Source organism: Xenopus laevis, chromosome 3L (genome assembly GCF_017654675.1).
Source record: "Xenopus laevis strain J_2021 chromosome 3L, Xenopus_laevis_v10.1, whole genome shotgun sequence".
NCBI classification, from domain to species: Eukaryota; Metazoa; Chordata; class Amphibia; order Anura; family Pipidae; genus Xenopus; species Xenopus laevis.
The window spans coordinates 12,488,952-12,515,802 of record NC_054375.1 but is presented as its reverse complement, the minus strand read 5'-3'; the positions used below and the strand labels follow the sequence as shown (position 1 = coordinate 12,515,802).

At 44.9% G+C, this 26,851-nt stretch overlaps 2 protein-coding genes and 1 long non-coding RNA gene across 12 annotated transcripts in view; 1 reads left to right on the top strand and 2 right to left on the bottom strand.

The window, feature by feature from the left end:
- Positions 1–26,851, bottom strand: part of LOC121400994 (WD repeat-containing protein 91-like) — a 1,149,255-nt gene that overhangs the window by 672,637 nt on the left and 449,767 nt on the right. The window lies entirely within an intron of this gene.
- LOC121401047 lies at positions 1,933–19,918 on the top strand. Of its 3 annotated transcripts, XR_005966073.1 has the most exons (6): positions 1,936–1,973; positions 3,308–3,658; positions 4,890–4,961; positions 14,529–14,605; positions 17,292–17,409; positions 19,691–19,894. It is a non-coding gene; the product is annotated as an uncharacterized LOC121401047 (long non-coding RNA). The 3 variants fall into 3 exon arrangements; XR_005966075.1 differs by lacking the exons at positions 1,936–1,973; positions 19,691–19,894 and adding an exon at positions 18,897–19,504 and having other exon boundaries at positions 2,869–3,658; XR_005966074.1 differs by lacking the exons at positions 3,308–3,658; positions 4,890–4,961 and having other exon boundaries at positions 1,933–1,973; positions 19,691–19,918.
- Positions 8,734–12,631, bottom strand: LOC121400974 (histone-lysine N-methyltransferase, H3 lysine-79 specific-like). 2 transcript variants are annotated; one of them, XM_041585335.1, is made up of 9 exons: positions 12,089–12,631; positions 11,589–11,630; positions 11,159–11,228; positions 11,020–11,059; positions 10,806–10,893; positions 10,657–10,710; positions 10,500–10,559; positions 9,394–10,352; positions 8,734–8,821 (listed from the first exon to the last, which is right to left on the bottom strand). In XM_041585335.1, exons 2-8 carry the CDS (start codon positions 11,619–11,621, stop codon positions 9,480–9,482), a joined length of 1,218 nt encoding a protein of 405 aa, XP_041441269.1. In that variant the 5' UTR covers positions 11,622–11,630; positions 12,089–12,631; the 3' UTR covers positions 8,734–8,821; positions 9,394–9,479. The 2 variants fall into 2 exon arrangements, with proteins under 2 accessions (XP_041441269.1, XP_041441271.1); XM_041585337.1 differs by lacking the exon at positions 12,089–12,631 and having other exon boundaries at positions 11,589–11,724.

Here is a 26,851-nt window from a genome sequence, read left to right as displayed (position 1 = left end):
GTGCCTAATGGCTCTTTAAGTGACGAGCTGGTGCTGTGGCCACTTCATAACTTGCCACTAGGGACCTTTGTTGTCTGATATTTAACAAGCCAATTCACACGATGTTTTAATTATGGGGCTGTGACATGTTTTGGCATCTGTCAACATATTGTTTTAGAATCCTGGCCCAGTTTGGCAGCTGATTAGTGCTCATATGCTGCCCAGCGGTCAGTCCTTATCTGCTGCCTGACAAGCTTTACATATGGGATTGACAGACCCAACTGTGTGTAATTAGACACAACCCCGTCCACCTATGTGGCACACATTTTTATTTATTAGCCGCCATAAGCAGGGTCGCCATCAGGGGGGGGCAGGGGTACGAGTGGCCCGGGGGGGGCAGTGCTGCACTTTCAAAAGAGCCGGGCCCCTCTTGACAGCGCCAAAGCTTGCGGCCATTTCCAAAATCCCGAACAGCTGAAGTCCCGAATCAGTGAAAAGACCCAAAGTCATGAAAGGAGGCGAAGTCCTGAAGCCACGAGTTCAATTCTACTGAATGCCAATTTGTGCTTTTTTTAATCCCCTGGCCACCATGTATTATTTTAATACTCTATAGGCCCCTGCCACCGATGTTTTTTTTTTCAAAAATATTCTTTGGGGCCCCAATTTTTTTTTAACTTGTAAGGGGAGCCCTGGTGCCAATGGTTGTTTTTTATGTTATCCGGGGGCCCTGTGATTTCTAATGGGAGCCCTGCCTAGGAGTACAAATATGCTTTCTCCCCAAATCTCACCCTAACTACCCAAGAGTGTCAAGCCCTACAGTCTGGGAACCTCAGATAAGAACCCAGCACAACCTTGCCACACACACACCATCGGAAACCACAACGAGTCTCTGAGCAACGTTTCCACAGATAGAAGACTAAAACTTGTTAGAATCTCTCGTCATAATAATTACTTCCATGTTATTGCGTGTGATTATTGAATGGGAGTCCATAGAGCAGACTGACGAGGATTCACTTCTATCAGCAAAGACACATTTTCTCCTCCACAATAAATGGGTTTGTTTGTCAACTGTAACACACTGGGCACGAGGGACTATAATTTATCCGCCTTTTATTAACCCATCAGACAGTTGTTCATGTCTATGAGCTTCTTTCTTTCTAAATGACTTTTAACACCGGTGCTGGACGGCGCCGGCTTCACTGAACCTCAGAAAAGCTTCCACGTTATTTTTGGGCCAAAACCCTCCGCCTTTAGTATCGTGACATTATAGAGAAAAGTGATTGTAGAAGAGGATGGGGTTAGAATAAAGGGCACACAAGCAATAAGTATATTTTGTAGGGACCCCGATACACACGGAGCACAAACCTCCTGGGTCATTGGGAGTGGGAGAAAGGGTGCAGCTGTGGGTGACTCTTCAGCCCGCTCCCCTCTATAGGAGACAATGCAGAACATTCTATTGATTGATGAAGGGATGAGCTGGAACATTTCCAGATAAACAAGGAGAAATTTCACAGCCCGACAGAACAACAAATGGACTCGGCTGACAGCGGGGGGACATGATATGATTTATTAGGCTTTTATTTACTCATCAGACTCTTGATGTTTTGAGTTTTTCTGCCAGTTTCCTAATCTGTTACCCCAATGGAGCATCCAAGTGTTGGAGAGCTGATTGGTGCCATTTTCCCTGTGCTCCCAGGCAGGGCAGTCCTAAGAGTCTGAGTACCCCAGGGTAGAGCCCTGCAGGGTGTTGGGTACCCCCCAAAAAACAGCGCACCTGTAGGTTGTAGGAAGGACTTTCAGATGCAGGTTGGGGATCTGAGGGTTTGCAGGTCAAGTTGTGGATCTTGAAAAGTTTTATCCCTTTAAAAATTTTTAAAAATGTTTTTTTTTTCTGCCTAGCCCACTAATGATGACATCACTTCCCGTTTCACTTCCTGCTTTATGGTGGTCAGCGTGTGGCGGATCAGTTTGCAGATCAGGCAGTTGCGGGTCAGGTAGGTAAAAATGTGGGTGTGGGTGCGGGTACTCTACCGTAAGGTGGGGCCTTCATATTAAAGTGGTGGTTTACCTTCAAGTTAACGTTTAGTATGTTATAGAACGAACAATTCTAAGCAACTTTTCAATTGGTCTTCATTATTTATTTATTTTTATTTGCCTTCTTCTGATGCTTTCCAGATATCAAATGGGGGGTCACTGACCCCATCTAAAAACAAATGCTCAGTAAGGCTACAAATTTATTGTTATTGCTAATTTTTATTACTCCTCTTTCTATCCAGGCCTCTCCTATTCATATTCTGGTCTCTTAATCAAATCAATGTGTGGTTGCTAGGGTAATTTGAACCCTAGCAACCAGATTGTGGAAAGCGCAAACTGGAGAGCTGCTGAATAAAAAGCTAAATGACTCTAAAATCACAAATGATAAAAAGTGAAAACCAATATATCAGACTAAAAGTTAACTTGAAGGGGTTGTTCACCTTTGAGTTAACTGATAGTATGATGTAGAGAGTGATTTTCTGAGACAGTTTGCCATTGATTATCATTTTTTGTTTGTGGTTTTTAAATTGTTCAGCAGCTTTTTTTCAGCAGCTCTCCAGTTTGCAGTTTCCAAAATATGGTTGCTAGGGTCCAAATCCCCCTAGCAACCATTGGCTTATTTGAATAAGAGACTGGGATATGAATAGGGGAGGGGCTGAATAGAAAGAGGAGTAATAAAAAAGAGCAATAATAGATCATTTGTAGCTTTACGGAACATTTGTTTTTAGATGGGGTCAGTGACCCCCATTTGAAAACTGGCAAGAATCAGAAAAAAAGGTAAATATTAATAATAATAAAAAAAACCAATAAAAAGTAAATAATGAAGACCAACTGAAAAGTTGCGTAGAATTGGCCATTCTATAACCTACTAAAAGTTATGTCCAATTTGTGCCCCCCTAGAACTGCTGCTGCCAAAATGGCCCTGTAATGTGTATGTTAGATAAGTGCAAGGAGATTCTCATGGCTAATCCCTTGTAAGTATCATTAAGCTTTAAATGATTGATAGAATTTTATGATACTGTGACTTTTAATTTCTACTTGTTTTAATTGTAATTTACCATAAAATCATTTCATGAGTTTATGAATGATGACGATTATTTGTACTAATTGATGGAGCCACCCACGGACTCGATAAATAGCTTTGCAGTGCAGTCTGGGTAATCTGCCCCTGAGGAAGTATCTGAGATACGAAACGCGTTGGGCTAATGTTTGTTCGTTTCAAAATATTAAATAAATTAACCATTTCAGCAAGATAAAGCTGCAATCCTAATTTCTTGTTATGTGCGACCCAAAGAAGGATCCAAAGAAAACCCGACATCTATCAGTGAAACTCCCGTGTGCTAAAAATAAAAGATTGTCTCCCGCACACCGGCATTACAGCAATGGATTCCCCTTGGCAACAGGCAGCGACATGTACAACCGGCAACAAGAGACGATCGCTACTACCAATCAGGACTGCGCGTATAATTCATTAAGGGCCGACTGCATGTGAGAGTCGCTAAGTGCAATTACCCGCAGACGATTCTTCAATTCCTGACGGTACTTCACTCTCCTCAGTTTAAAGCAACAGGTACAGTGAGCGCTGGGGACAGACGGAAGACGAGCCCTGCTCCCATATAAAAGGCAAACACATGGGCATCTAAGTGTGAGTAGATCTCATGTGCAATATTAACCGCTGTATAAAGGTGTAATACACTATCAGCCTTTTCTTCTTATAGCAATTTGTACATCCGCTTATTTGTTCAGCGCACCTCCTTTTGATCTCTGACTGACACGTGGACAAGTGGCTCCTCCCTCTTGACTCTGGTGCTGCTCATTGTTATTAGATTTGGATTTAGCGCCTTTTTTTAACCCATTGTAATTTTATCATTAAGCTTAGGCTGCCTATGTTGTAGTGCCAGGGGCAGTGTCGGACTGGGCCGGCGGGACACCGGGAAAAAACCCATTGGGCCCCACAACTTTTTCCTGCAGTGACTGCCCGACGAAGGGCAAAAACAGTTGCGCACCTTCTTCCTGTATTGCCCGCAGCGCAGTGTGCCGGCTCAGAAAGGGAGGACGGAGGGGGGCCCTCAGACAGCAGCCCCGGGCCCCCCAGTCCGACCCTGGCCAGGGGTGCAATGCCACTCAATCACAGCCGCTCCTCCATTAGGGCTTACGAGGCCCCTTTGTTGGGATACCAGGAGGGCGAGGGAACTTTTTAAAAGATTAGTCTATCTGCCCTGATCTTTTTTAAAGGACAGAATATTCAAATTGGTAAAAAAACAATATACCAGTCTCCTAATCTGTTACCCCAATGGAGCATCCAAGTGTTGGAGAGCTGATTGGTGCCATTTTCCCTGTGCCCCCAGGCAGGGCATTCCTAAAGGTGGCCATACACTGAGAGATCCGCTCGTTTGGCGATGTCACCTTGAGGTGGGCAATATTTGGCTGATCCGATCATGGGCCCTAGGGCCCAACGATCGGATCCTAACGAATAGCAATGGGCGGTCGGATCGCGGGACCGCATCAACGAATAGATGCGGCCGCGATCCGGTGGAATTTTTCGTCCCATCTGATCGAGAAGATCTCGATCGGTGAAGCCCGTCGGGGGGCCCCATACACGGGTCAATAAGCTGCCGACACGGCCTGTCGGCAGCTTTTATCGGCCCGTGTATGGCCACCTTTAGAGCCTGAGTACCCGAAGGTAGAGCCCTGCAGGGTGTTGGGTACCCCCAAAAAAGCAGCAAACCTGTTGGTTGTAGGAAGGACTTTCAGATGCAGGTTGGAGGTCTGAGGGTTTGCAGGTCAAGTTCTGGATCTTAGCAAGTTTTATTCCTTTAAAAATGTTTTTTTTTTCTGCCTAGTCCACTTCTGATGATGTCACTTCCCGTTTCCAGCAACGGCACTTCCTGCTTTATGGTGGTCAGCGAGTCGCGGATCAGTTTGCAGATCAGGCAGTTGCGGGTCAGGTAGGTAAAAATGTGGGTGTGGGTGTGGGTACTCTACCGTAAGGTGGGGCCTTCATATTAAAGTTAATACTTCAAGTTAACGTTTAGTACGTTATAGAACAAACATTCGAAGCAACTTTTCAATTAGTCTTCATTATTTCTTCTTCTTCTGATGCTTTCCAGATATCAAATGGGGGGTCATTGACCCCATGTAAAAAAAATTCTCAGTAAGGCTACAAATGTATTGTTATTGCTACTTTTTATTACTCCTCTTTCTATTCAGGCCTCTCCTATTCATATTCCGGTCTCTTAATCAAATCAATGCATGGTTGCTAGGGTAATTTGGAACCTAGCAACCAGATTGTGGAAACTGCAAACTGGAGAGCTGCTGAATAAAAAGCTAAATGACTCTAAAACCACAAATAATAAAAAGTGAAAACCAATATATCACTAAAGTTAACTTAAAGGGGTTGTTCACCTTTGAGATAACTGTTAGTATGATATAGAGAGGGATATTCTGAGACAATTTGCCATTGGTTTTTACTTGTGGTTTTTGAGTTATTTAGCTTTTTATTCAGCAGCTCTCCAGTTTGCAGTTTCCAATATCGGGTTGCTCGGCTCCAAATTACCCTAGCAACCATTCATTTATTTGAATAAGAGACTGGAATATGAATAGGAGAGACCTCAATACAAAGAGGAGTAATACAAAAAGAGCAATAATAGATTATTTGTAGCTTTACTGAGCACTTGTTTTTAGATGGGGTCAGTGACCCCCATTTGAAAATTCTGAAGAATCAGAAAAAAAGGTAAATGAAAAACAATAAAAAGTAAATAATGAAGACCAATTGAAAAGTTGCATAGAATTCACCATTCTATAACCTACTGAATGCTGAACAACCCCTTTAATGGACAAGTGGAAAACCAGGTGATTTGCATGAACTTCCGAGGGGTTATCTCAGTTCCACTTACAACTCTTAGGGCCCCAGGCCACCAATGTTTTTAACTCTTAGGGCCCCAGGCTACCAATGTTTTTAACTCTTAGGGCCCCAGGCTACCAATGTTTTTAAATCTTAGGGCCCCAGGCCACCAATGTTTTTAACTCTTAGGGCCCCAGGCCACCAATGTTTTTAACTCTTAGGGCCCCAGGCCACCAATGTTTTTAACTCTTAGGGCCCCAGGCCACAATGTTGTTAACTCTTAGGGCCCCAGGCCACCAATGTTTTTAACTCTTAGGGCCCCAGGCCACCAATGTTTTTAACTCTTAGGGCCCCAGGCCACCAATGTTTTTAATTCTTAGGGCCCCAGGCCACCAATGTTTTTAACTCTTAGTGCCCCAGGTCACCAATGTTTTTAACTCTTAGGGCCCCAGGCCACCAATGTTTTTAACTCAATCGCTTTAGCAGGAACCCCCCAACCCAAAAGGACGTCTCATAACCTGGAGAAAGTGTACCCAAAAAACAAATCCAGCTTAGTCATTGGCCAATATCAAGCTCCTTCATATACTAAATGTCTGGTATAGTGACAATAGGCTGGTGGGAAGTGGATGGAATTCCAGTGTTAAGAAAGGGGCCTTGGACATGAATGGAAATGCTGTTACATTGTGGCCTATGGAGTAAAGCAATATTATAGTTCCCTCCAATCATTAGAGATCAGTATGTGTCCCTATGTCTTTCAGCCCGTCATGTACATATTAATCAATTAACCCTGCAGAGATATTAACCCATTCCCTTCTTCAACTAAAGCCCTGTATCAGCACCACCACCCAGTTTTACCCTCACACAACCGCTCAGTCATCTTTAGTAGAACGAGGCACAGGAGCCCCTTCCCTCAATATTCACCATAGGGATTAAAGAAAAACACAGAGACATATTTATGGAGAAACCTGGCGTTGAGCACAGGATTTATTACAATTAATAGGCAATTTATATTTGGGCCTCCCTAACAGTGGATGATCCAGAGGAAGGAGAAAAACCCTAGAGTGCTATGGGGGTCAATCTGCACTGAAGGTAAAAATTCCTTCCTGACTCCTAGAAACGGCAGTCGGTTCTACACCCTGGATCATGGCTAGACCCCCCCGCCCCCTACCTATACACCCCCACCTCCTATTCACCCCTCACCTATACACCCCCTCAACCTTCTCCTATACACAACCCCCTACTCTCCCTCCTTTACATAACCCCCTACTCTCCCTCTTGTACACAACCCTCTACTCACCGTCCTGTACACAACCCCCTACTCCCCCTCCTGTACACAACCCCCTACTCTCCCTTCTATACACAACCCCCTACTCCCCCTCCTATACTCAACCCCCTACTCCCCCTCCTATACTCAACCCCCTACTCTCCCTCCTATACTCAACCCCCTACTCTCCCTGCTGTACACAACCCCCTACTCTCCCTCCTGTGCATAACCCAAACTCTCACTCCTGTACATAACCCCCACTCTCCCTCCTATATGCAACCCCCTACTCTTCCTCCTGTACTTAACCCCTACTCTCCCTCCTATACTCAACCCCCTACTCTCCTTCCTGTACACAACCCCCTACTGTCCCTCCTATACACAACCCCCTTCCTTTCCTCCTATACTCAACCCCCTACTCTCCCTCCTGTACACAACCCCCTACTCTCCCTCCTATACATAACCCCCACTCTCCCTCCTGTACATAACCCCCTACTCTCCCTCCTGTACATAACCCCCACTCTCCCTCCTGTACACAACCCCCTACTCTCCCTCCTGTACATAACCCCCAACTCTCCCTCCTATACACAACCCCCTACTCTCCCTCCTATACATAACCCCCTACTCTCCCTCCTATACATAACCCCCACTCTCCCTCCAGTACACAACCCCCTACTCTCCCTCCTGTACTTAACCCCCACTCTCCCTCCTATACTCAACCCCCTACTCTCCTTCCTGTACACAACCCCCTACTGTCCCTCCTATACACAACCCCCTTCCTTTCCTCCTATACTCAACCCCCTACTCTTCTTCCTGTACACAACCCCCCACTCTCCCTCCTATACACAACCCCCCACTCTCCCTCCTGTACACAACCCCCCACTCTCCCTCCTATACACAACCCCCTACTCTCCCTCCTGTACATAACCCCCACTCTCCCTCCTGTACACAACCCCCTACTCTCCCTCCTGTACATAACCCCCAACTCTCCCTCCTATACATAACCCCCACTCTCCCTCCAGTACATAACCCCCTACTCTCCCTCCTGTACATAACCCCCACTCTCCCTCCTGTACATAACCCCCAACTCTCCCTCCTATACACAACCCCCTAATCTCCCTCCTATACACAACCTCCTACTGTCTCTCCTGTACACAACCCCCACTCTCCCTCCTTTACGCAACCCCCCACTCTCCCTCCTGTACATAACCCCCTTCTCTCCCTCCTGTACACAACCCCCTACTCTCCCTCCTGTACATAACCCCCACTCTTCTTCCTGTACACAACCCCCCACTGTCCCTCCTGTACACAACCCCCCACTCTCCCTCCTGTACACAACCCCCCACTCTCCCTCCTATACACAACCCCCTACTCTCCCTCCTATACACAACCCCTTACTCTCCCTCCTGTACACAACCCCCTACTCTCCCTCCTGTACACAACCCCCTACTCTCCCTCCTATACACAACCCCTACTCTCCCTCCTGTACATAACCCCCTACTCTCCCTCCTATACACAACCCCCTACTCTCCCTCCTATACACAACCCCCTACTCTCCCTCCTCTACAAAACCCCTACTCTCCCTCCTGTACATAACAGACAGACACACACAGACATACGCTCTCGGGATAGGTAGGTTGGAAGGAAAGGATTTAGGCCGTGGTGGTGGGTCGGCGGCAGCAGGTGAGTCTTTGGGTGGAATGCTGAAAAGAAAAGATTTAGAAAATGTTAAGATAAGAATAAAGACAAACACTTGTTTCTTTATGATATTAAAGGCTCGGTGTTGCTTTAAGAGCGCACTATTTGTTGGGCCTTTGGGGACTGTTTGGGTCTCTCTACACATGAAATGCCAGGGCCTCTTATGAATCTCAGTCTGAGCCTGTGCCATTTATTCTTTTATACTCTTTGATCAGCTGGTGCCAGTCCATTACCCAGTGGCAACCCATTTCCAAAGGTGGATATCTAAGCCAGATGTCCAGCAGCCCTGTAAGAGTTACCTGCCTCCCCTGTTATTGGCCTAGTATACAATCAACACTTTATCTGCAGACTTAGATCCCTGTCAGCAACCTCTTACACCCTAAAGGCAGCCAAACATTGGTCTATGGGGTGCGCCCTCAAAGTGATCAGCCTGCGGGCTCAACAGACAGGGTGTATGACTTCCTTTCTATTGTTCTGATTGAAAATGCTCAGAAGAGCAGGAAGTAAAGTGGAGCTGCATTGGACAACATGAGGTATCTCTAGAAGAAGGGTAATTGTCAGTAAATTGATACATTACCCAAACCCTGCGGAGCCTCTTCATTATGGCCTTCTTGACCCGTTTTCGGAGGGTCGGCCTTTCTACCACCGAAGGATCTTCGATGGTCACTTCCACCTCAGGAGCTTGTTCTTTAGCTGCTTCCTCTTCTTTCTCCTCCTCCGGTGCAGGAGCCTGTTGTTCCCAAGGGTCTCCCTCTTCTCTCTCCTCCTCCTCCGTAGGAGATTGATGTTGTCCAGGAGCTCCCTCTTCTCTCTGCTCCTCCTCTTCCGCAGCAGGAGCTTGATGTTGTCCAGGAGCTCCCTCTTCTCTCTGCTCTTCCTCCTCCGCTGCAGGAGCTTGTTTTTCTCCAGGAGCTCCCTCTTCTCTCTCCTCCTCCTTCTCCTCCTCCTCCGCAGCAAGAGCTTGTTCTTCTCCAGTAGCTCTGTCCTCTCTCTCCTCCGCAGCAGGAGCTTGTTCTCCAGGAACTCCCTCTTCTCTCTGCTCTTCCTCCTCCACTGCAGGAGCTTGTTCTTCTCCAGGAGCTCCCTCTTCTCTCTCCTCCTCCTTCTCCTCCTCCGCAGCAAGAGCTTGTTCTTCTCCAGTAGCTCTGTCCTCTCTCTCCTCCGCAGCAGGAGCTTGTTCTCCAGGAGCTCCCTCTTCTCTCTGCTCTTCCTCCTCCGCTGCAGGAGCTTGTTCTTCTCCAGGAGCTCCATCTTCTCTCTCCTCCGCAGCAGGAGCTTGTTGTACTCCAGGAGCTCCCTCTTCCTTCTCCTCCTCCACTGCATGAGCTCCTTCCTCCTCTCCCTCAGCTGCAGGACTTGGCTTTTGTTCATCACTAGATTTGAAGGGAAATAAATGTCATTATTGTCATTATTGTAAAGTGGCAGTAAACGTAATTGAAAGTATTTAGTGCAAAATACATACCCAGCAGCCTCCTGCAGCTTCTGCTCCCTCTCCCAGAGCGTCATGGCAAGCTGGTGAAGGTGCCATTGGATAGTCTGCGGGTGCAGGGGAGGCACAAGGATAGGAGCAAAGGGGAAAGAAAGGAGACAGTTATGATTATGTCTGTATATGTGCTGCTAATAGTACCTTTATACGCTGAGGGCAGTGAGGGTGTGGGATTCCCATGTGATGGGGGAACTTACATTCTGCAGCCGCAGATACTCGACATGCTGCCCCCATCTCCAGTGTTCCGATGATGCTTCCTGTGGAAGGAGAGAGTCAATGTTAATAATATAATTATTATAGAGACACACAGTGAATAATAACCTCTCCTGTAATAATAATAATAGTGACACTTACAGGAGGCAGCAACTCTTCACTGTAGAGGGCGACACACTCCCTCTCGAGCACTTCCTGTAACATAAAGAAAGTAGCAGTGTTACACAAGAGCTGGCAATCTAATATCATTTAATCTTTATTTATCTAGACATCTATTCTGCATTACATACCAGATAATGGATCAACACCCAGTACTCATAAATGTTGTCTCTGTGCGTCGTCCTCGGGTCGCTGAAATATCGAAGAATAAAGTCCTCTCTGAAAAAGAAAAATATCACTGAGCGTTAATAAAAACATTTTCCAGCCTTATTGCCCTTGCACTTACCCCTGGGGCAATAGCAAATGATTCCCAACATGTAATAAGAGCATTTATGTTTTACTTACAGGACGACGTTCTTGCCGTAGTGGACCCGGTAGTGATGTTCTGCGGGAAAAACACATTTATGTTAAATACTGAGCTAAAGGGGGAAAGGAATTCACATATAATAAAACGTAGGAACTGATAAATAAAATAGGATTTTACCGTAATAAGAGGCAAGGGCCTTAAAGTCGGTGTCTTCCTCCCTGAAGTCCTCCAGGACGACGTACAGCGGCTGTAAGTGAAAGGAAAGAGCATTAGGGACAGAATACTAAATGGCTCTAAATGCTGCTCACAGTCAGTCTGGATCTGAGGAGAATAGAGACAGAAAAGGGTTTGGGGTTTCTATGGGGCAAACATTCCAGGAATAAGGAGATTTTATTCTGAAAAAAGGAAATAAATGTAGTGGTTGTTTTTCCTGGATGTCAGTTCTACTCGCACAGAGGCAAATGGTATGGCAGCTCCCACCTGTATGTATAAAAGGAAGCAGTGCAGACAGACAGACAGACAGCTGCTTAAGGAGAGCTTATATAGAAGAGTGAAAGGGAAACAGCAGTTCAGATGAGAGAGGATTTATTTTACACTGAGGCATTACCAGGAGAGATGTCTTGATCGTTATCTCCTCCATCGTCGACACCTAAAGGGACAAATGGACACAATCAGGCAAAATGAAGTCACGGTTAAAGGGTTTGTTCACCTTTAAATAAATGTTTAGTATGATATAGAGAGTGATATTCTGAGACAATTTGCACTTGGGTTTCATTTTTTATAATTTGTGGGGTTTTTGCATTAATTAGCTTTTTATTCAGCAGCTATAAAACAACTTATTGAAGACCAATTGAAAAGTTGCTAAGAGTTAGCCATCGTATAACATACTAAAAGTAAAGTTAAAGGCAATTATTTCCTTCTGTATATTCCCCTATTTGTATTATTAATGCTGCTGATAGCGATGGATTGGCTTCTTATAAATCCCATATACAGTAACCGTATGGGCTCATATGCACAAAGCCACGTGGGACCCCCCTCAAGTGAATTTAGGGCAGATTTGCTGAAGAAGAAATCATGTGCTGAATCAGTTGAATTTGCAAGATTTACCTCTTCAAGAAGATTCTCTGATGTTAAAAAAAATTGGGGGCGGCACAAGGCCGGGGCACCCCAAGGGGGTCTCCCTAAGGAACCCCTGGCTCTCTCTTACACTGTTCAGATGAAGATGGATGTGACTGAACAATGGAGAAGCCAAAAATAAACCCAGGTGTTATCAGGCAGGTGTAGCAGCAAAATCAGTCCAAAAAAAGCAGGAAAAGCTCTGTAGCAATCTGTATAGAAAAGAGAATAAAAAGGCAAGTTAATGAATTTAGCGCTTAATATTTCCTATATAATACAGAGGAAGGCAGAGATCTATTGTCCCCTAAACTTGAGCTTTGTCAGGTCCTGGTCCCTTTATTTTTTATTGTAGTAAAAGTTATTTGTCAAATAACCCCAGAGGGAATATACACTTAACCCAGAGCCAACCAACGGACTAAACCAACTGTCAAATCCCTATGGGTAAAGTCACCTCTCTTCTGTGGAACCTGCTGTTCCTCCCACTCATTTACTATCACCCCCTACTGTCCCCATGGCACGTGCCTCTGCTTCCCACCCCTAGTTACAGACTGGGGGGCACCAACTATCTAATTTTTCACTAATTTAAGGGATATTTGGCAAAAAAAGTCTTGGAGAGAATATACACTTAACCCAGAGCCAACCAACGGACAAAACCAACTGTCAAATCCCTATGGGTAAAGTCACCTCTCTTCTATGGGACCTGCTGTATGTCCCCCACTCATTTACTATCACCCCCTACTGTCCCCATGGCACGTGCCTCTGCTTCCCACCCCTAGTTACAGACTGGGGGGCACCAACTATCTAATTTTTCACTAATTTAAGGGATATTTGGCAAAAAAAGTCTTGGAGAGAATATACACTTAACCCAGAGCCAACCAACGGACAAAACCAACTGTCAAATCCCTATGGGTAAAGTCACCTCTCTTCTATGGGACCTGCTGTATGTCCCCCACTCATTTACTATCACCCCCTACTGTCCCCATGACACGTGCCTCTGCTTCCCACCCCTAGTTCCAGACTTGGATAAAGGGAACATGTATTTAGCTACAATGTTGGTACATAAGAGCAGGGCTGGGGGCAGATACCAGGGGGCAGAGGGGCAAATCTCTAAGGAGCCTGTCAGTACTGGGAACACAAATTAAGCAGCTTATGGTGCGGTACAGGGGTCCCCAAATGTTCCCTTCATTAATAAATGTGAATATTTGCTGACAGTCCTGTATAACTGCCAAATCCTGGTCTGTGTCTCCCAACCAGCACTAAGATTAAAGGCTCCTCCCAAGCACATTTTAGGGGAAAAACCTTCAAATTCACTAAAATCAGTGGGAGGCGCAACACCCACTAGACTGGGGGGAAAACATTGCCCAAATTCCTGCCTCTTTTTGCCCTAAAATAAAGTTTTTTGACAAGAAGTCTCTCAGAGGGAAAGTCCACTTACCTCTCACCACAGGGCCAACCAACGGACTGAACCAACTGTCACATCCCCAGGGTGAAGTCACCTCTGTTCCCTGCTCTTAAAGGGGAAGTATCCCCTTTTGATGAGTGAGGTTTATATGGCATTTATTTCTAATTAGATGTGCAGTACATACACAGCCTATTAAGTACACTGAGTATTGCTTTGTATGTGTGGCCTATTGAGTCTGTTGGATCCATTCATTCATCAGCCAGGGTTCCAATCAGTGCTGCTGCTGTTGTTCATAGCACACAAATTATATATACATATATCCAGCACCCGTAGCGGCTATATCCTCTTTGTCTATTAAACTCCCACCAATCCAACTATAATTAGGCCTTTGGGTTCTATAGTCGCTCACCGTTCAATCCACGTGGCCCTGGTGCTCTTGGCCCGAGCCCTACACTTATGATTTCAAGTTAATCCTCCGCACACAGGCCATCTTGACACTCATTTACAGGTAAAATATATGGATTGGCTTAGCCGATTCGTGGTCTGACTCGGGGGCTGCTGCCCCAAGTCTGTCGCTAAGGGAAACAATTTCACCAAAAAAAAGTGTTGCAGCGCACTCCGAAGCTTAAGGATCTCTCAATTCAGCATCGGTTTAAAAAAAACATCCATCTTTATTATTTCTTTTGGTTAAAAATCAGCATCCAAGGTCTAACGCATTTCGCAACAACGTACTTGTCAGAGACCTCAGTATCCATTATACCACCATGTGTCTTATACCCAAGAGAAAACCCCTCCCAAGGAACTTGTCATATCAATTAACATAGGCAAAGTTTCCGCACACCAGAGTGCTTTAAAATCCAAAATCTTTATTGATCCATAGTAATGGGCACACAGCACGTCTAGCTTGACGCGTTTCGGGCACAGACGGCCTTAATCATTAGCATGTCCGTTATTATGGAAAAATAAAGATTTTTTTATTTTAAAGCACTCCGGTGAGCAGAAACGTTGTCTTTTCTTCTTCCTATTCAGTGAGGCGTGGGACGCCAAGAGAATCCAGCTCCCAGAGACAGATCCATGGGCCGCCTGTATTGCAAAGAAGGCTAGCGGTGAGTCAGAGCGGTATTTTTTATTCTATTTTCTCTTCTATCAATTAACATGGCAATTATCAATACATTGAAAAAATGGTTAAAAAACAATCTAGACTTCATAGTAGTGATATGCGTGCCGGCCCAATACCTGCTGGACCCGGTTCAGGCCGACCCCGCACCCTACCGACCCCAATCCTCAACTTCAACTTCTGGCTTTATATCCCCTGCGCCTGCTCACCCCGCCCTTTTGTGACATCATCAGCGGGTTGGGTCTATAAAGGGAAGTCAGAAGTCAGGCTGAGGTGGGCGCGGAGAAAAACCCGACCCGCACATCACTACACGACTTCATATTAGTTAAATGTATCATAAAGTTCACAAGTTGCAAGTTCATAAGTTACAAATTGTTACTACATTTCCTGTTGTAAAGCAATCATGTTTCTTTTCATTTGAAGTTTTCTAAAAAAGAACCACACTCTCAGGGAGTAACTGATTATAGATAGCTTTAATGCAGGTTACAGACTAACGTTTTGGCCCAACGAGTCCTTTCTCAAAGTGCTAACATAGTATTAAAACGAGCCTTATATCTATGTACTGGCGGGAAAAACAGCAGTCACAACTATGACGTGAGAACTAAGCGACTGCCTATTGAATACATCACATTAAGTACATAAATAGTGTAAACCAGCCTCACAGTAAGTTTAAATACCAACTTTAGCTTATATATTAAATGTGTCGTTTAACTACAGCATGGGATGTGTAGTTCAGCAACAGCATGGGATGTAGATAATTAGATGCCATAAGGTATATAACTTAAGAGTGCAGTGATGGAGCTTAATAGCTGCTGATAGAAGCATCAATAGTTTTATTGGGGTGTATATAGGGAATTGAGTAGGAGCTGGGACAAGAAATGTGGTACTGTATGTGGTGTTGCATTTGGTAGTTAAGCAGAGTGAGGGGAGGCTTCTCGAAAGAAGTGCGTTTTAAGAGATTTCTTCAAAGCAGAAAAGTTGGGAGAAAGTCGGACAGACCATGGGAGAGAGTTCCAGAGGAGGGGTGCAGCCCTTGCAAAGTCTTGAATGTGAGCATGTGAGGAGGTAATGAGAGAAGAGTTGTGTAGCAGGTCAGTAGAGGAGAGTAGTAAGTGGTTGGGTGAGTATATAGAGATGAGTTCAGAGATGTAGGGTGGGGTAGAGTTATGAAGTGCTTTGAAGTCAGGGTCATTAATTTGAATTTGATTCTGAAAGGTAGCGGATGCCAGTGCAGGGACTGGAGGAGGAGATGGTGATCTACAGTGTCAAATGCAGCTGAGAGATCAAGTAGTATTAGTAGTGAGAAATGATTGTTGGCTTTAGAGGTTAAAAGGTCATTAGTTAGTCGAGTCAGTGCAGTTTCAGTGGAGTGTTGTGGCTTAAAACCAGATTGTATGGGGTCCAGCAGGTTATTGTCAGAGAGGAATGAGGTTAGTCGGTTGTAGACTAGGCGCTCAAGTAGTTTATGTATCCCACCTATTCTTTATAATAAAGTGTAGGATATTGTGTGTTTACCATGTATGCGAGAATTCAAATGTCAACGTCAGGGTTGCCAGGCTGGTAGTTTAAAATTAGACCTGGCAACCCTGCATTGAGGGAATAGTAATGTATGATGGAAGAGTACTGTATAAGGGGAAAGTACTGTATGAGGGGAGAGTGCAGTACGAGGGGAGAGTACTGTGTATTAAAGTGTAGGATATTGTGTGTTTACCGTGTGATCCGAGAATTCAAATGCCAACGCCAGGGTTGCTGGTGGTTTATAATTAGACCTGTCAACCCTGCCCGACGCGTTGAGGGGAGAGTAATATATGATGGAAGAGTACAGATGAGGGGAGAGTACTGAATGAACGGAGAGTACTGTATGAGGGGAGAGTATTGTATGATGGAAGAGTATTGTATGAGGGGAGAGTAAGGTTTGAGCATGAAGAGGAATCCCACAAATAAAAATTTGGAAAGCAATCAGGTGAGAGCAAAAGGGGGTTAGAGATAGGGCTGCCGAGAGAGAGAGAATTGGGTACTTATGGCCTCCCACTGAGAGGGCATTGCTGTCAGGGCTCACCGTTCCTCTACAGCGCCACTTCCAAGATGACGGCACCCATAGCCACCACGTGGACATCAGCCTAGTGACGCCGGCAGTGTCATACTGGCCCGGCGGGAAACCGGGAAAAAACCCGGTGGGCCACCGACCCTCATGGGCCCCCGCCGGGCCAGACCCCTCTTCTGATATAGGAATTCTAAAAAAAAAAAAAAGTTTTCTTTCAGCGCCGTCTGCGCATGCGCCCGCTGTTCGCGCATGTGCGCTGTGTTCTCATTCATGCGTGTGGCCCGATCGGCACCTCACAGTAGGGGGGCCAGAGGGGGCCCTGGACAGAGGTCCCGGTGGGCCCAAGGCCCCCCAGTCCGACCCTGGACGCCGGTGTGCAGATGCGTGATGATGTGTCTGGTGCCAAAATTTAAAATAAAAGGACACCAAGGTCACAGGTTCAATGCCCGATTGTAGGATTTGGCTACTTCATTCCTGGCTGTTTCTATTTTCCTGTGATTGCTGATTATTGGATTTTTCTGTTTTGATTATTGCCACCAGCCTTTTGAACTATTGCCTGTATCTTGACTACGTTTATTCTTGATCCCTTCTGTACCGCGATCTTGGACTTTAACCAGAAGTTTCCTCCTAGGTCCGGACTTCCCCCGCTGAGAGCCGATAGGCCCCCGTGACAATTGCACCTTCACATCAATGACCTTGGGTGCCGCTGGCCAGGCTTTGGGTGTACAGAACGTTCAAGCAAGAGATGGGTTAGAATTATATTCGTTATCTTATTATTCTTTGCTCAAATGTATTCTATTTATAAAACGTAAAGGAAATCAATGAATTGTATATGGAGAGATTGAGACAGATACATTGAGAGAGAGAGATCATATGAGATGCATAGATAGAAGTAGACTGGTGAATGGTGGATACAGACAGATAGAGAGAGGGAGATAAAAAGATAGATCCTGTAGTAGGAGGTCCAGCTTTTGTTCAGCCCCCCCCCCCTTTAGTTCATAACAAAGTTCCAGATGTAGGAAATATCAATGTCTATCAGCCATGGTTTCAAACATTAGACCCCAAATTCCACCCTAACGAACCATCATAGTGTTTTGTATCCTGGGCATTCTTCCCAAATCTCACACTAACTGGCCCCCGATGGCCTTCAAGATGATGTTTCAGGGGTATCTAGGACATCAAACAGACACTTGACCCACATTTTCCCCTAATTGGCCTTCATGATGGTCTTTCAGAGGTATCTACGATATAAGAAATCATCAGCTATTAAGCCATAGGGGCAAATTTACTAAAGGGCAAAGTGGCTAATGCTGGAGAAATTTCACCAGCGTGACGTCATTTCGGCACTTCGCCAATTTACTAATGGGCACCGGCATAATTAGGAGATGGACTCTAGCGCAACATCGCACTCTAACGGCAGATGTGTTTTCGCTCTGGCGAAAGAGCGTTACTACGCAAATTCACCGAGTATATGTTTTTACTGAACGTTAACTCTATCACCAGACTTGCCTTCGCCACCTCAGACCAGGCGAAGTGCAATAGAGTAGATAGGACTTGGTCCAAAAAAAAAACAATGGCGTCTTTTCCTTTTTACAGGGTGATAGGCTAAAAGAGATTGTACATTTTTGGTACCCTCCTTTCCCCCTACATTTCCTTACCAGGTCCGGACTGAGATTCACAATAGGCCCTGGCATTCCAAGTACACAGAGGCCCAAGCAGCCCCCCATCAGCCCACTAAATAGTGACTGTCTATGGCAACTTACAGCAGATAGTCAGTCCGGGCCTTACATATGGCACATAAACTATACTGTGGGCTCATGTGTAGGGCAATATAACAACTTTATTTTATTTTTTAAGGTTCCCTGGACTTCTGTAGTGTAATGTATTTGCTGCAACATATACGTCCATTGAAATTTAACTTCCCGCCATATGCACTAACGCTAGTGCAACTTTGTTATGCCTGCCGTAGTAACAGCGCAACGTCGCAACTTGGTGAATTATTGTTGTATGTGTGAAGTTGCACCTGGCGAAGTGTGGCGAAGGCGATGAAGCCGTCGCTGGCGAATTTTCGCCAGTTAATGAATTTCCCCCATAGTATGTACAATATCTAGGACATCAGATAACTTCACCCCAAATCTCACTGAAATGGCCTTTCAAGGTGGCTTTTCAGGTGTAACTAGGTCAGCAACGCTTACCCTAAATCTTACCCTAACTGGCTTTCATAATTGTCTTTCAGGGTATGTAGGACAGAAAATAGACATCCACCAAAAGTCTTAACCTACTTGGCCTTCAAGATGATCTTTCAGTGACATTTATGAAAATAGACACCCAACATCTTATCCTAACTGGCCTTCAAACTTGGCATTCAGGGGTACTTAGGAGAACAAATATGCTTTCTCCCCAAATCTCACCCTAGCTACCCTTCAGGCTTTCATCTGTCACTGCCCCCAAGGGTGTCAAGCTCTACAGTCTGGGAACCTCAGATAAGAACCCAACACAACTTTGCCACACACACACACCATCGGAAACCACAACGCGTCTCTGAGCAACGTTTGCACGGATAGAAGACTAAAAGCTCATTAGAATCTCCCGGCAGAATAATTATTTCCACGTTATTGCGTGTGATTATTGAATGGGAGTCCATAGAGCAGACTGACGAGGATTCACTTCTATCAGCAAAGACACATTTTCTCCTCCACAATAAATGGGTTTGTTTGTCAACTGTAACACACTGGGCACGAGGGACTATAATTTATCTGCCTTTTACCCCAATGGAGCATCCAAGTGTTGGAGAGCTGATTGGTGCCATTTTCCCTGTGCTCCCAGGCAGGGCAGTCCTAAGAGTCTGAGTACCCCAGGGTAGAGCCCTGCAGGGTGTTGGGTACCCCCCAAAAAACAGCGAACCTGTAGGATGTAGGAAGGACTTTCAGATGCAGGTTGGGGGTCTGAGGTTTGCAGGTCAAGTTGTGGATCTTATCAAGTTTTATTCCTTTAAAAGTTTTTAAAAATGTTTTTTTTTCTTCTGCCTAGCCCACTAATGATGACATCACTTCTGGTTTCCAGCAACAGCACTTCCTGCTTTATGGTGGTCAGCTTTTCGTGGATCAGTTTGCAGATCAGGCAGTTGCGGGTCAGGTAAGTAAAAATGTGGGTGCGGGTTACAGGTCTTGGTATTAAAAATTGTTTCCACGCAGGACTCTTCCCAGGGTTGGGCCACCATACTAAAGTTGTGGTTCACCTTTGAGTTAACTTTTAGTATTTTATAGAATAGGCGATTCTAAGCAACTTTTGGTCTTCGTTATTTATTTTTCATCGTTTTTTTTCAATATTTCCCTTCTTCTGACTTTTTCCAGATTTCAAATGGGGGTCATTGACTCCATCTAAAACCAATGCTCAGTAAGGCTACAAATTATTGTTATTCCTACTTTTTATTGCTCATCTTTCTATTTAGGCCTCTGTCTTTCATATTGCAGTCTCTTATTCAAGTCAATTCATGGTTGCTAGGGTAATTTGAACCCTAGCAACCAGATATTGGAAACTGCAAACTGGAGAACTGCTGAATAAAAAGCTATATAACTCAAAAACCACGAATAATAAAAAATGGAAACCAAAATATCATACTAAAAGTTAACTTAAAGGGGATGTTCACCTTTGAGTTAACTTTTATTTTGTTCAGGTAAGTTTTATTGAACATAAGCAAATTTATACATCACATTCAGTAGGATATACGTATGAGCTTGACAACAATATTCCATTACAGGAGACAATAATGATCCAGTTCTAGCTAATATCTACTTATGTCTGGTCACACTATACTTTACCCTGACAGAGTTTATTTTACAAATAATCACAGCTCCAGTACCTCTGCGGGGGGTATTTCCTTAGCCAGGGGTCCCATATCCTATGGAACTTATCCAGACAGCCCTTATATTTGGCTAACATGAACTCTGTGTTGGCCGGATTAGACACCTCACTTATCCAATGTGCTACTACTGGCGGGGCCTCCGCTTTCCAGTTAAGGGTAATGATTCTATGCATTGAAATAGAGCTTTACTTAGGAATAGAGCCCCTTGAGAGTCCACAATAGTATCTGACTGTTTATTTAATACGCATAGTTTAGGGTCATTTAGGTTATCCCTCCCCGTTACTTCCTCTAGGATCTCCAGTGTCTCGCTCCAGTTTGCCTGAAGCTTGGGGCAACTCCAAAGGGTATGTTGTAGATCCCCACTGCTTGTTTGCATCTAAGACATTGTGGTGAGAGATTGGGGAACATTAGTCTGCTCCTCGTGTAGTAGGCCCTATGTAGGAGGTACAGCTGTAATATTCTGTGCCTAGGAATGAAGGACACTTGAGACGGGGCTTTAAGTGCAGCCGACCACTGCGTATCAGTAAGGACTCCAAGATCCCTTTCCCATTGCTCTCTGCATTTTAAGGCTTTATCCTTGTGTCGTTACTTACAGATCAGTTTGTACACCCTTGAACTTATGCCCTGGGTCATTTCTGTATTTATTAGTGCAATGACTGGGTGCCCAGCTATTTCCCGGGGCTTCTCTTTGTACCACTTTGTTAGCTTTAACCTGAGCCTCATATAGAATAACCAATGGGATGAGGGGATGGCCCTACCAGCTCAAGTTCGGAGAATGCAAGGGGTTTGTCATGTCACCATACATCATCTATTGTGCGTACCCCTTTGTCTAACCAACCTTCTGGGGGCTTTAGCTCCACCACTCCGCCCAGGTTGGCATTTCCCCATAGCGGGGTAGACGGGTCAACATTTGAAATTCCCATTAGATGGGTAATCTTGGATAAGACCCACTTGACATTCCCTAAAATGGGGTTGAGGTTAGTCCTGTTAGCTTTGACAGGCACCATGAGGAGTGCTTGGATAGGGGACAGGTTTTTGGGAATTAATGTACTCCAGACCTTATACAGGGCTCTATGGGCAATCCATCAGCACCTGCAGCTTTCCCATTAGGGAAAGAATCATTGGCCTCTTGCACCTCAATTAGGAATATACTTGACTCCAGGTACTCTCGATACTCGGGAATTAGTTGGGGAAGCTGCATTGAGTTAAGGAATGCTACTACCCCTGGCATATCTGTGGGGGCTAGGGTGGACGAGTACAGCTTGGAGTAGAAGCCCTTTAGAATATTTTGTATTTCCAGCGGATCTGCGGTTGGATTCCGATTTGCGTCTTTTTGGAGGCCGATAGCAGGGGGTGTTGAGTATTGTCTGGACAAGTGGGCTAGCATTTTCCCTGCTTTTTCTCTGTGCTCGAGAATATTTACTTTGGAGAAAAGGTACTGTTGCTTTGCCTTTTCAGTCATATAGTCTGCAACCGCCTCTTGCACTGAATTCAGTTCCTCAAATCCTTGATTTGTGGGATGTATTGGGACTTGTGTTTCTATCCTAATTACTTCTGTTCTAGCTGTTGTTGCCTAATGGCGTATTGACCCTTGTAGGCATTGATTTCTACATGAAAGAACTCACGGAGATGCCCTTTCAGCGCCTCCCCCCCATTGAGGTGGTCGTCTGAATCCTCAATGGCCCCTAAAAGGTCAGTAATGGTTTCTTCTACTCTATCCTGATTTTTAAGTAGGTGCAACCAGAGAGGATTAAGAGACATCTGGGTCTGCTTTGCTGGGGCTCTAGCCTCAATTCTAATTCCAATGGGGCGTAGTCTGAGATGCCTCTCGGCAGGTATTTAATACTCTTCACCGATGTGAGCGCTCTTTGGCTCAGAAAGGCATGATCTATTCGACAGGATCATATGTGAGGTGGAGAAGCATGAGTATTGCCTTACTCCCGGTGGTAATGTCTCCATGCTTCCACTAGGCCAGCCGTCTCTGTTATGGCTAATAGATTGTGTGCGGGGGGTCGAGACTGTCCTACCATCTCTACGCAGCCTATCCATGTTGGGGTCTATAAGGGCATTATAGTCTCCTATAGCTACTACGGCAACATGGGGAACTGTGCTATAAATTGGATTAGTTGCACCAGACACTCATCTGTGTAAGGGGGAGGTACATATATAGAGGCAAGCACCACCTCTTGAGATTGGAGGAAGCCATGTATAAAGATGTATCTGCCCTTTTTGTCTGTTTTGATGGATTCAAATCTATGGCGACGGGCGCTACGAGCTGGTGCTAAGATCACATGCTGCTGTCAGTGAATAGCCAGAGAGGAGAAATCAAGTGCCGAAGAATGAATGGTCGCCATGTCGCCTTTTCTGAACAGGAACGGAAGTGGACTTTTTGTGATTTTAAAGTTTAATTTGTCTTGGTGTTTTTATTTCGTTGTATTCTAACGAATTTTTTAAAAAAAATGTTGTGATGTTACTGGTCCTTTAACCATTAAGTATCCTCCCCCTTCAGCCCCCTCCCCTTCCGCCCATGTCCCCATCTTTTGGCAGAATTTCTCCCTATCTAGCACAGCTAAACTGAGGCGTTCACTCTTGCTGGGCCCCTTAGGGTCATGAACTGAAAAACACACATCACCTGGGAACTGGTAAATAAACAAGTGTAAAAGACTTTAAAGTTAGCAGTGCACCTACTCGGTTCCATGGGGTTAACAGCTAGTATGTGAGTATAGCTTTGAAGAGACAACTCATAAAATAGATGGTATGTACTGTCCCCTCAGTGTCCAATCAAGTTCTGGTTGGCCTTGTTGGCAATGATATCAGTTATACAGAACAAAACATTCAACAGGCCTTACTCACTGTACATTCATTTGCGTGTTGGGCGGCTCTTTCCTTTGGCCACTAGAAAATGCTGCTGCTCTTGCCGTGCCTTAAGGTGTCAGGCCCGGATCTTCTGTGTGTCCAGCCAGTTGCTGAGCTTGAGCGGCGCGGTGAAGAATCGCGTCTGTCCCTCCATGATAACTCGCAGTCTGGCGGGATACAGCATCACGTACGGCAGGTTAAGGTCTCGGAGGCGCCGTTTCCCATCCATGAACTTTGCTCTTTGGCACTGGACTTCTGCCGAGAAATCTCCAAATACTGAGATCTTTGTGGCCTGGAAAGTAAGGGTGTCTTTCTTTCTCACCTGCGATAGTAAGGCATCCTGATATCTGGAGTTCAGTAAGCTCTCCTGTTCATATTCCGGTCTCTTAATCAAAATCAATTTGTGGTTGCTAGGGTAATTTAGACACTAGCCACCAGATACTGCAAACTGGAGAGCTGCTGAATAAAAAGCTAAATGGCTCTAAAACCACAAATAATAAATAGTGAAAACCAATATATCATACTAAAGGTTAACTTAAAGGGGTTGTTCACCTCTGAGTTAACTGTCAGTATGATGTAGAGAGTAATATTCTGAGACAGTTTGCCATTGGTTTTCATTTTTCATTTGTGGTTTTTAAGTTAGTTTGAGTTAGCTATTTATTCAGCAGCTCTCCAGTTTGCAGTTTCCAAAATCTGGTTGCTAGGGTCCAAATTACCCTAGCAACCATTAACTTATTTGAATAAGACACTGGGGTATGAATAGGGGAGGGGCTGAATAGAAAGAGGAGTAATAAAAAAAGAGCAATAATAGATCTTTTGTAGCTTTACGGAGCATTTGTTTTTAGATGGGGTCAGTGACCCCTATTTGAAAACTGGAAAGAATCCGAAAAAAACGGTTAATAAAAAAAAAAAAAGTAATGAAAACCAATTAAAAAGTTGCGTAGAATTGGCCATTCTATAACATACTAAAAGTTAACTGAAAGGTGAACAGCCCATTTAATCGACACATTTTTTTCTGCCTAGCCCACTTCTGATGACGTCACTTCCCGTTTCCAGCAACGGCACCTGCTTTATGGTGGTCAGCGTGTGGCGGATCAGTTTGCAGATCAGGCAGTTGCAGGTCAGGTAGGTAAAAATGTGGGTGTGGGTTACAGGTCCGGGTTCACCTTTAAAGGACCAGTAACATCAAATATTTTTACAAAAATATTCGTTAGATTACAATGAAAAAAAAAACACCAAGACAAATTAAAATTTAAAATAGCAGAGCGTTTACTAAGAAATAACTTACAGAAACATGGCTACCCTGGCACCGAGAAGATTCTTTCTGCCTGCTGCTGCGGGCTGCTGGGGAGATGCACAATCACACTGTATGGAGCAGTAAAGGGAGCTCCATACAGGGAGATTCAATGAGGTTGAAGGCGCAATCACTGGCTCAGTGGTAGCCATGAACTCCCCTGCTCTGTTTCATCCATTCTTCCATTTTTGAGTTTTCTAATGCATTTTAAATGAACTAATAAATCTGGATTTTATTTCTCTAGCCGGCCCTTCCTGTCAGTGCAGACGCTATGGGGTTAAGTATCCATCTCCGGAGGCAGGACAGAAGAAAAAGATTCGGCTCCACCCCCTTGATATATACTGATGCTCCTCCTGAACCCCTCAGTTTTTTTCTTCTGTCCTGCTGGAGGTTAGGACAGCACATTGTTTATTTATTTATTTCTTTCTTTATTATTTTTTTATTTAATTATTTTACACTATTCTCTTATGGATTTCTCGTCTCAGACTTCCACTACCCCTATACCTCTCTCAGTGTCGGTTGGGGCACTGAACAACTGGATCAAATTTTGGATCCTGATATTCTCCACAGTAAAGTCTTACACAGACGACTACTGTGCTTGGCTCCCTAACCGCATGTCTCCTCAGCTTCTCAGGTTAGCGGTTCAGCGGGTAGCATCCCAGAAGTGTACGGAGCTTACACAGCTACCGCACTTCCGGTTTTCTTCTTCCTCACTGCAGGTAGCAGTTTCAGACTAACCGCGCGGGTCTGTGCATTGGCGCCAAATCTGACGTACATTGCGTACGCTACTACGCGGCCGCCATTTTGTTTCTTTAGCGTGTCGGCAGCAGGCGCTCCCGCAGAAGACACGGACAGCGGAAACTTAGGGGCTGTTCCTGCTGAATTGTGCTTAGTACAGGGAATACCTATGCTGCCATAGTTTTCTGGGATCTCTCTGTACAGACTATGTGCAAACTTAGGGGACTGTTCCTGCTGAATTGTGCTTTGTACAGGGAATACCTATGCTGCCATAGTTTATGGGCTCTCTCTGTACAGACTATGAGCAAACTTAGGGACTGTTCCTGCTGAATTGTGCTCAGTACAGGGGAATACCTATGCTGCCATAGTTTTATGGGATCTCTCGTACAGACTATGAGCAAACTTAGGGGCTGTTCCTGCTGAATTGTGCTTAGTATAGGGAATACCTATGCTGCCATAGTTTTCTGGGATCTCTCTGTACAGACTATGTGCAAACTTAGGGGACTGTTCCTGCTGAATTGTGCTTTGTACAGGGAATACCTATGCTGCCATAGTTTATGGGCTCTCTCTGTACAGACTATGAGCAAACTTAGGGACTGTTCCTGCTGAATTGTGCTCAGTACAGGGGAATACCTATGCTGCCATAGTTTTATGGGATCTCTCGTACAGACTATGAGCAAATTTAGGGGCTGTTCCTGCTGAATTGTGCTTAGTACAGGGAATACCTATGCTGCCATAGTTTTATGGGATCTCTCGTACAGACTATGAGCAAACTTAGGGGCTGTTCCTGCTGAATTGTGCTTAGTATAGGGGAATACCTATGCTGCCATCGTTTTATGGGATCTCTCTGTACAGACTATGAGCAAACTTAGGGACTGTTCCTGCTGAATTGTGCATAGTACAGGGAATACCTATGCTGCCATAGTTTTATGGGATCTCTCGTACAGAGTATGAGCAAACTTAGGGGACTGTTCCTGCTGAATTGTGCTTAGTACAGAGGAATACCTATGCTGCCATAGTTTTATGGGATCTCTCTGTACAGACTATGAGCAAACTTAGGGGACTGTTCCTGCTGAATTGTGCTTAGTACAGGGAATACCTATGCTGCCATAGTTTTATGGGATCTCTCTGTACAGACTATGAGCAAACTTAGGGACTGTTCCTGCTGAATTGTGCTTAGTACAGGGAATACCTATGCTGCCATAGTTTTATGGGATCTCTCTATACAGACTATGAGCAAACTTAGGGGACTGTTCCTGCTGAATTGTGCTTAGTACAGGGAATACCTATGCTGCCATAGTTTATGAGCTCTCTCTGTACAGACTATGAGCAAACGTAGGGGCTGTTCCTGCTGAATTGTGCTCAGTACAGGGGAATACCTATGCTGCCATAGTTTTATGGGATCTCTCGTACAGACTATGAGCAAACGTAGGGGCTG

Coding starts and splice junctions, on each gene's coding strand:
- LOC121400974 (XM_041585335.1), bottom strand. CDS start 11,621: ATGGAGGAGATAACGATCAAGACATCTCTCCTG. Junction 10,711..10,805: donor GGGTGTTGATCCATTATCTG/GTATGTAATGCA, acceptor TTTATGTTACAG/GAAGTGCTCGAGAGGGAGTG. Junction 10,353..10,499: donor AGTATCTGCGGCTGCAGAAT/GTAAGTTCCCCC, acceptor CTGCACCCGCAG/ACTATCCAATGGCACCTTCA.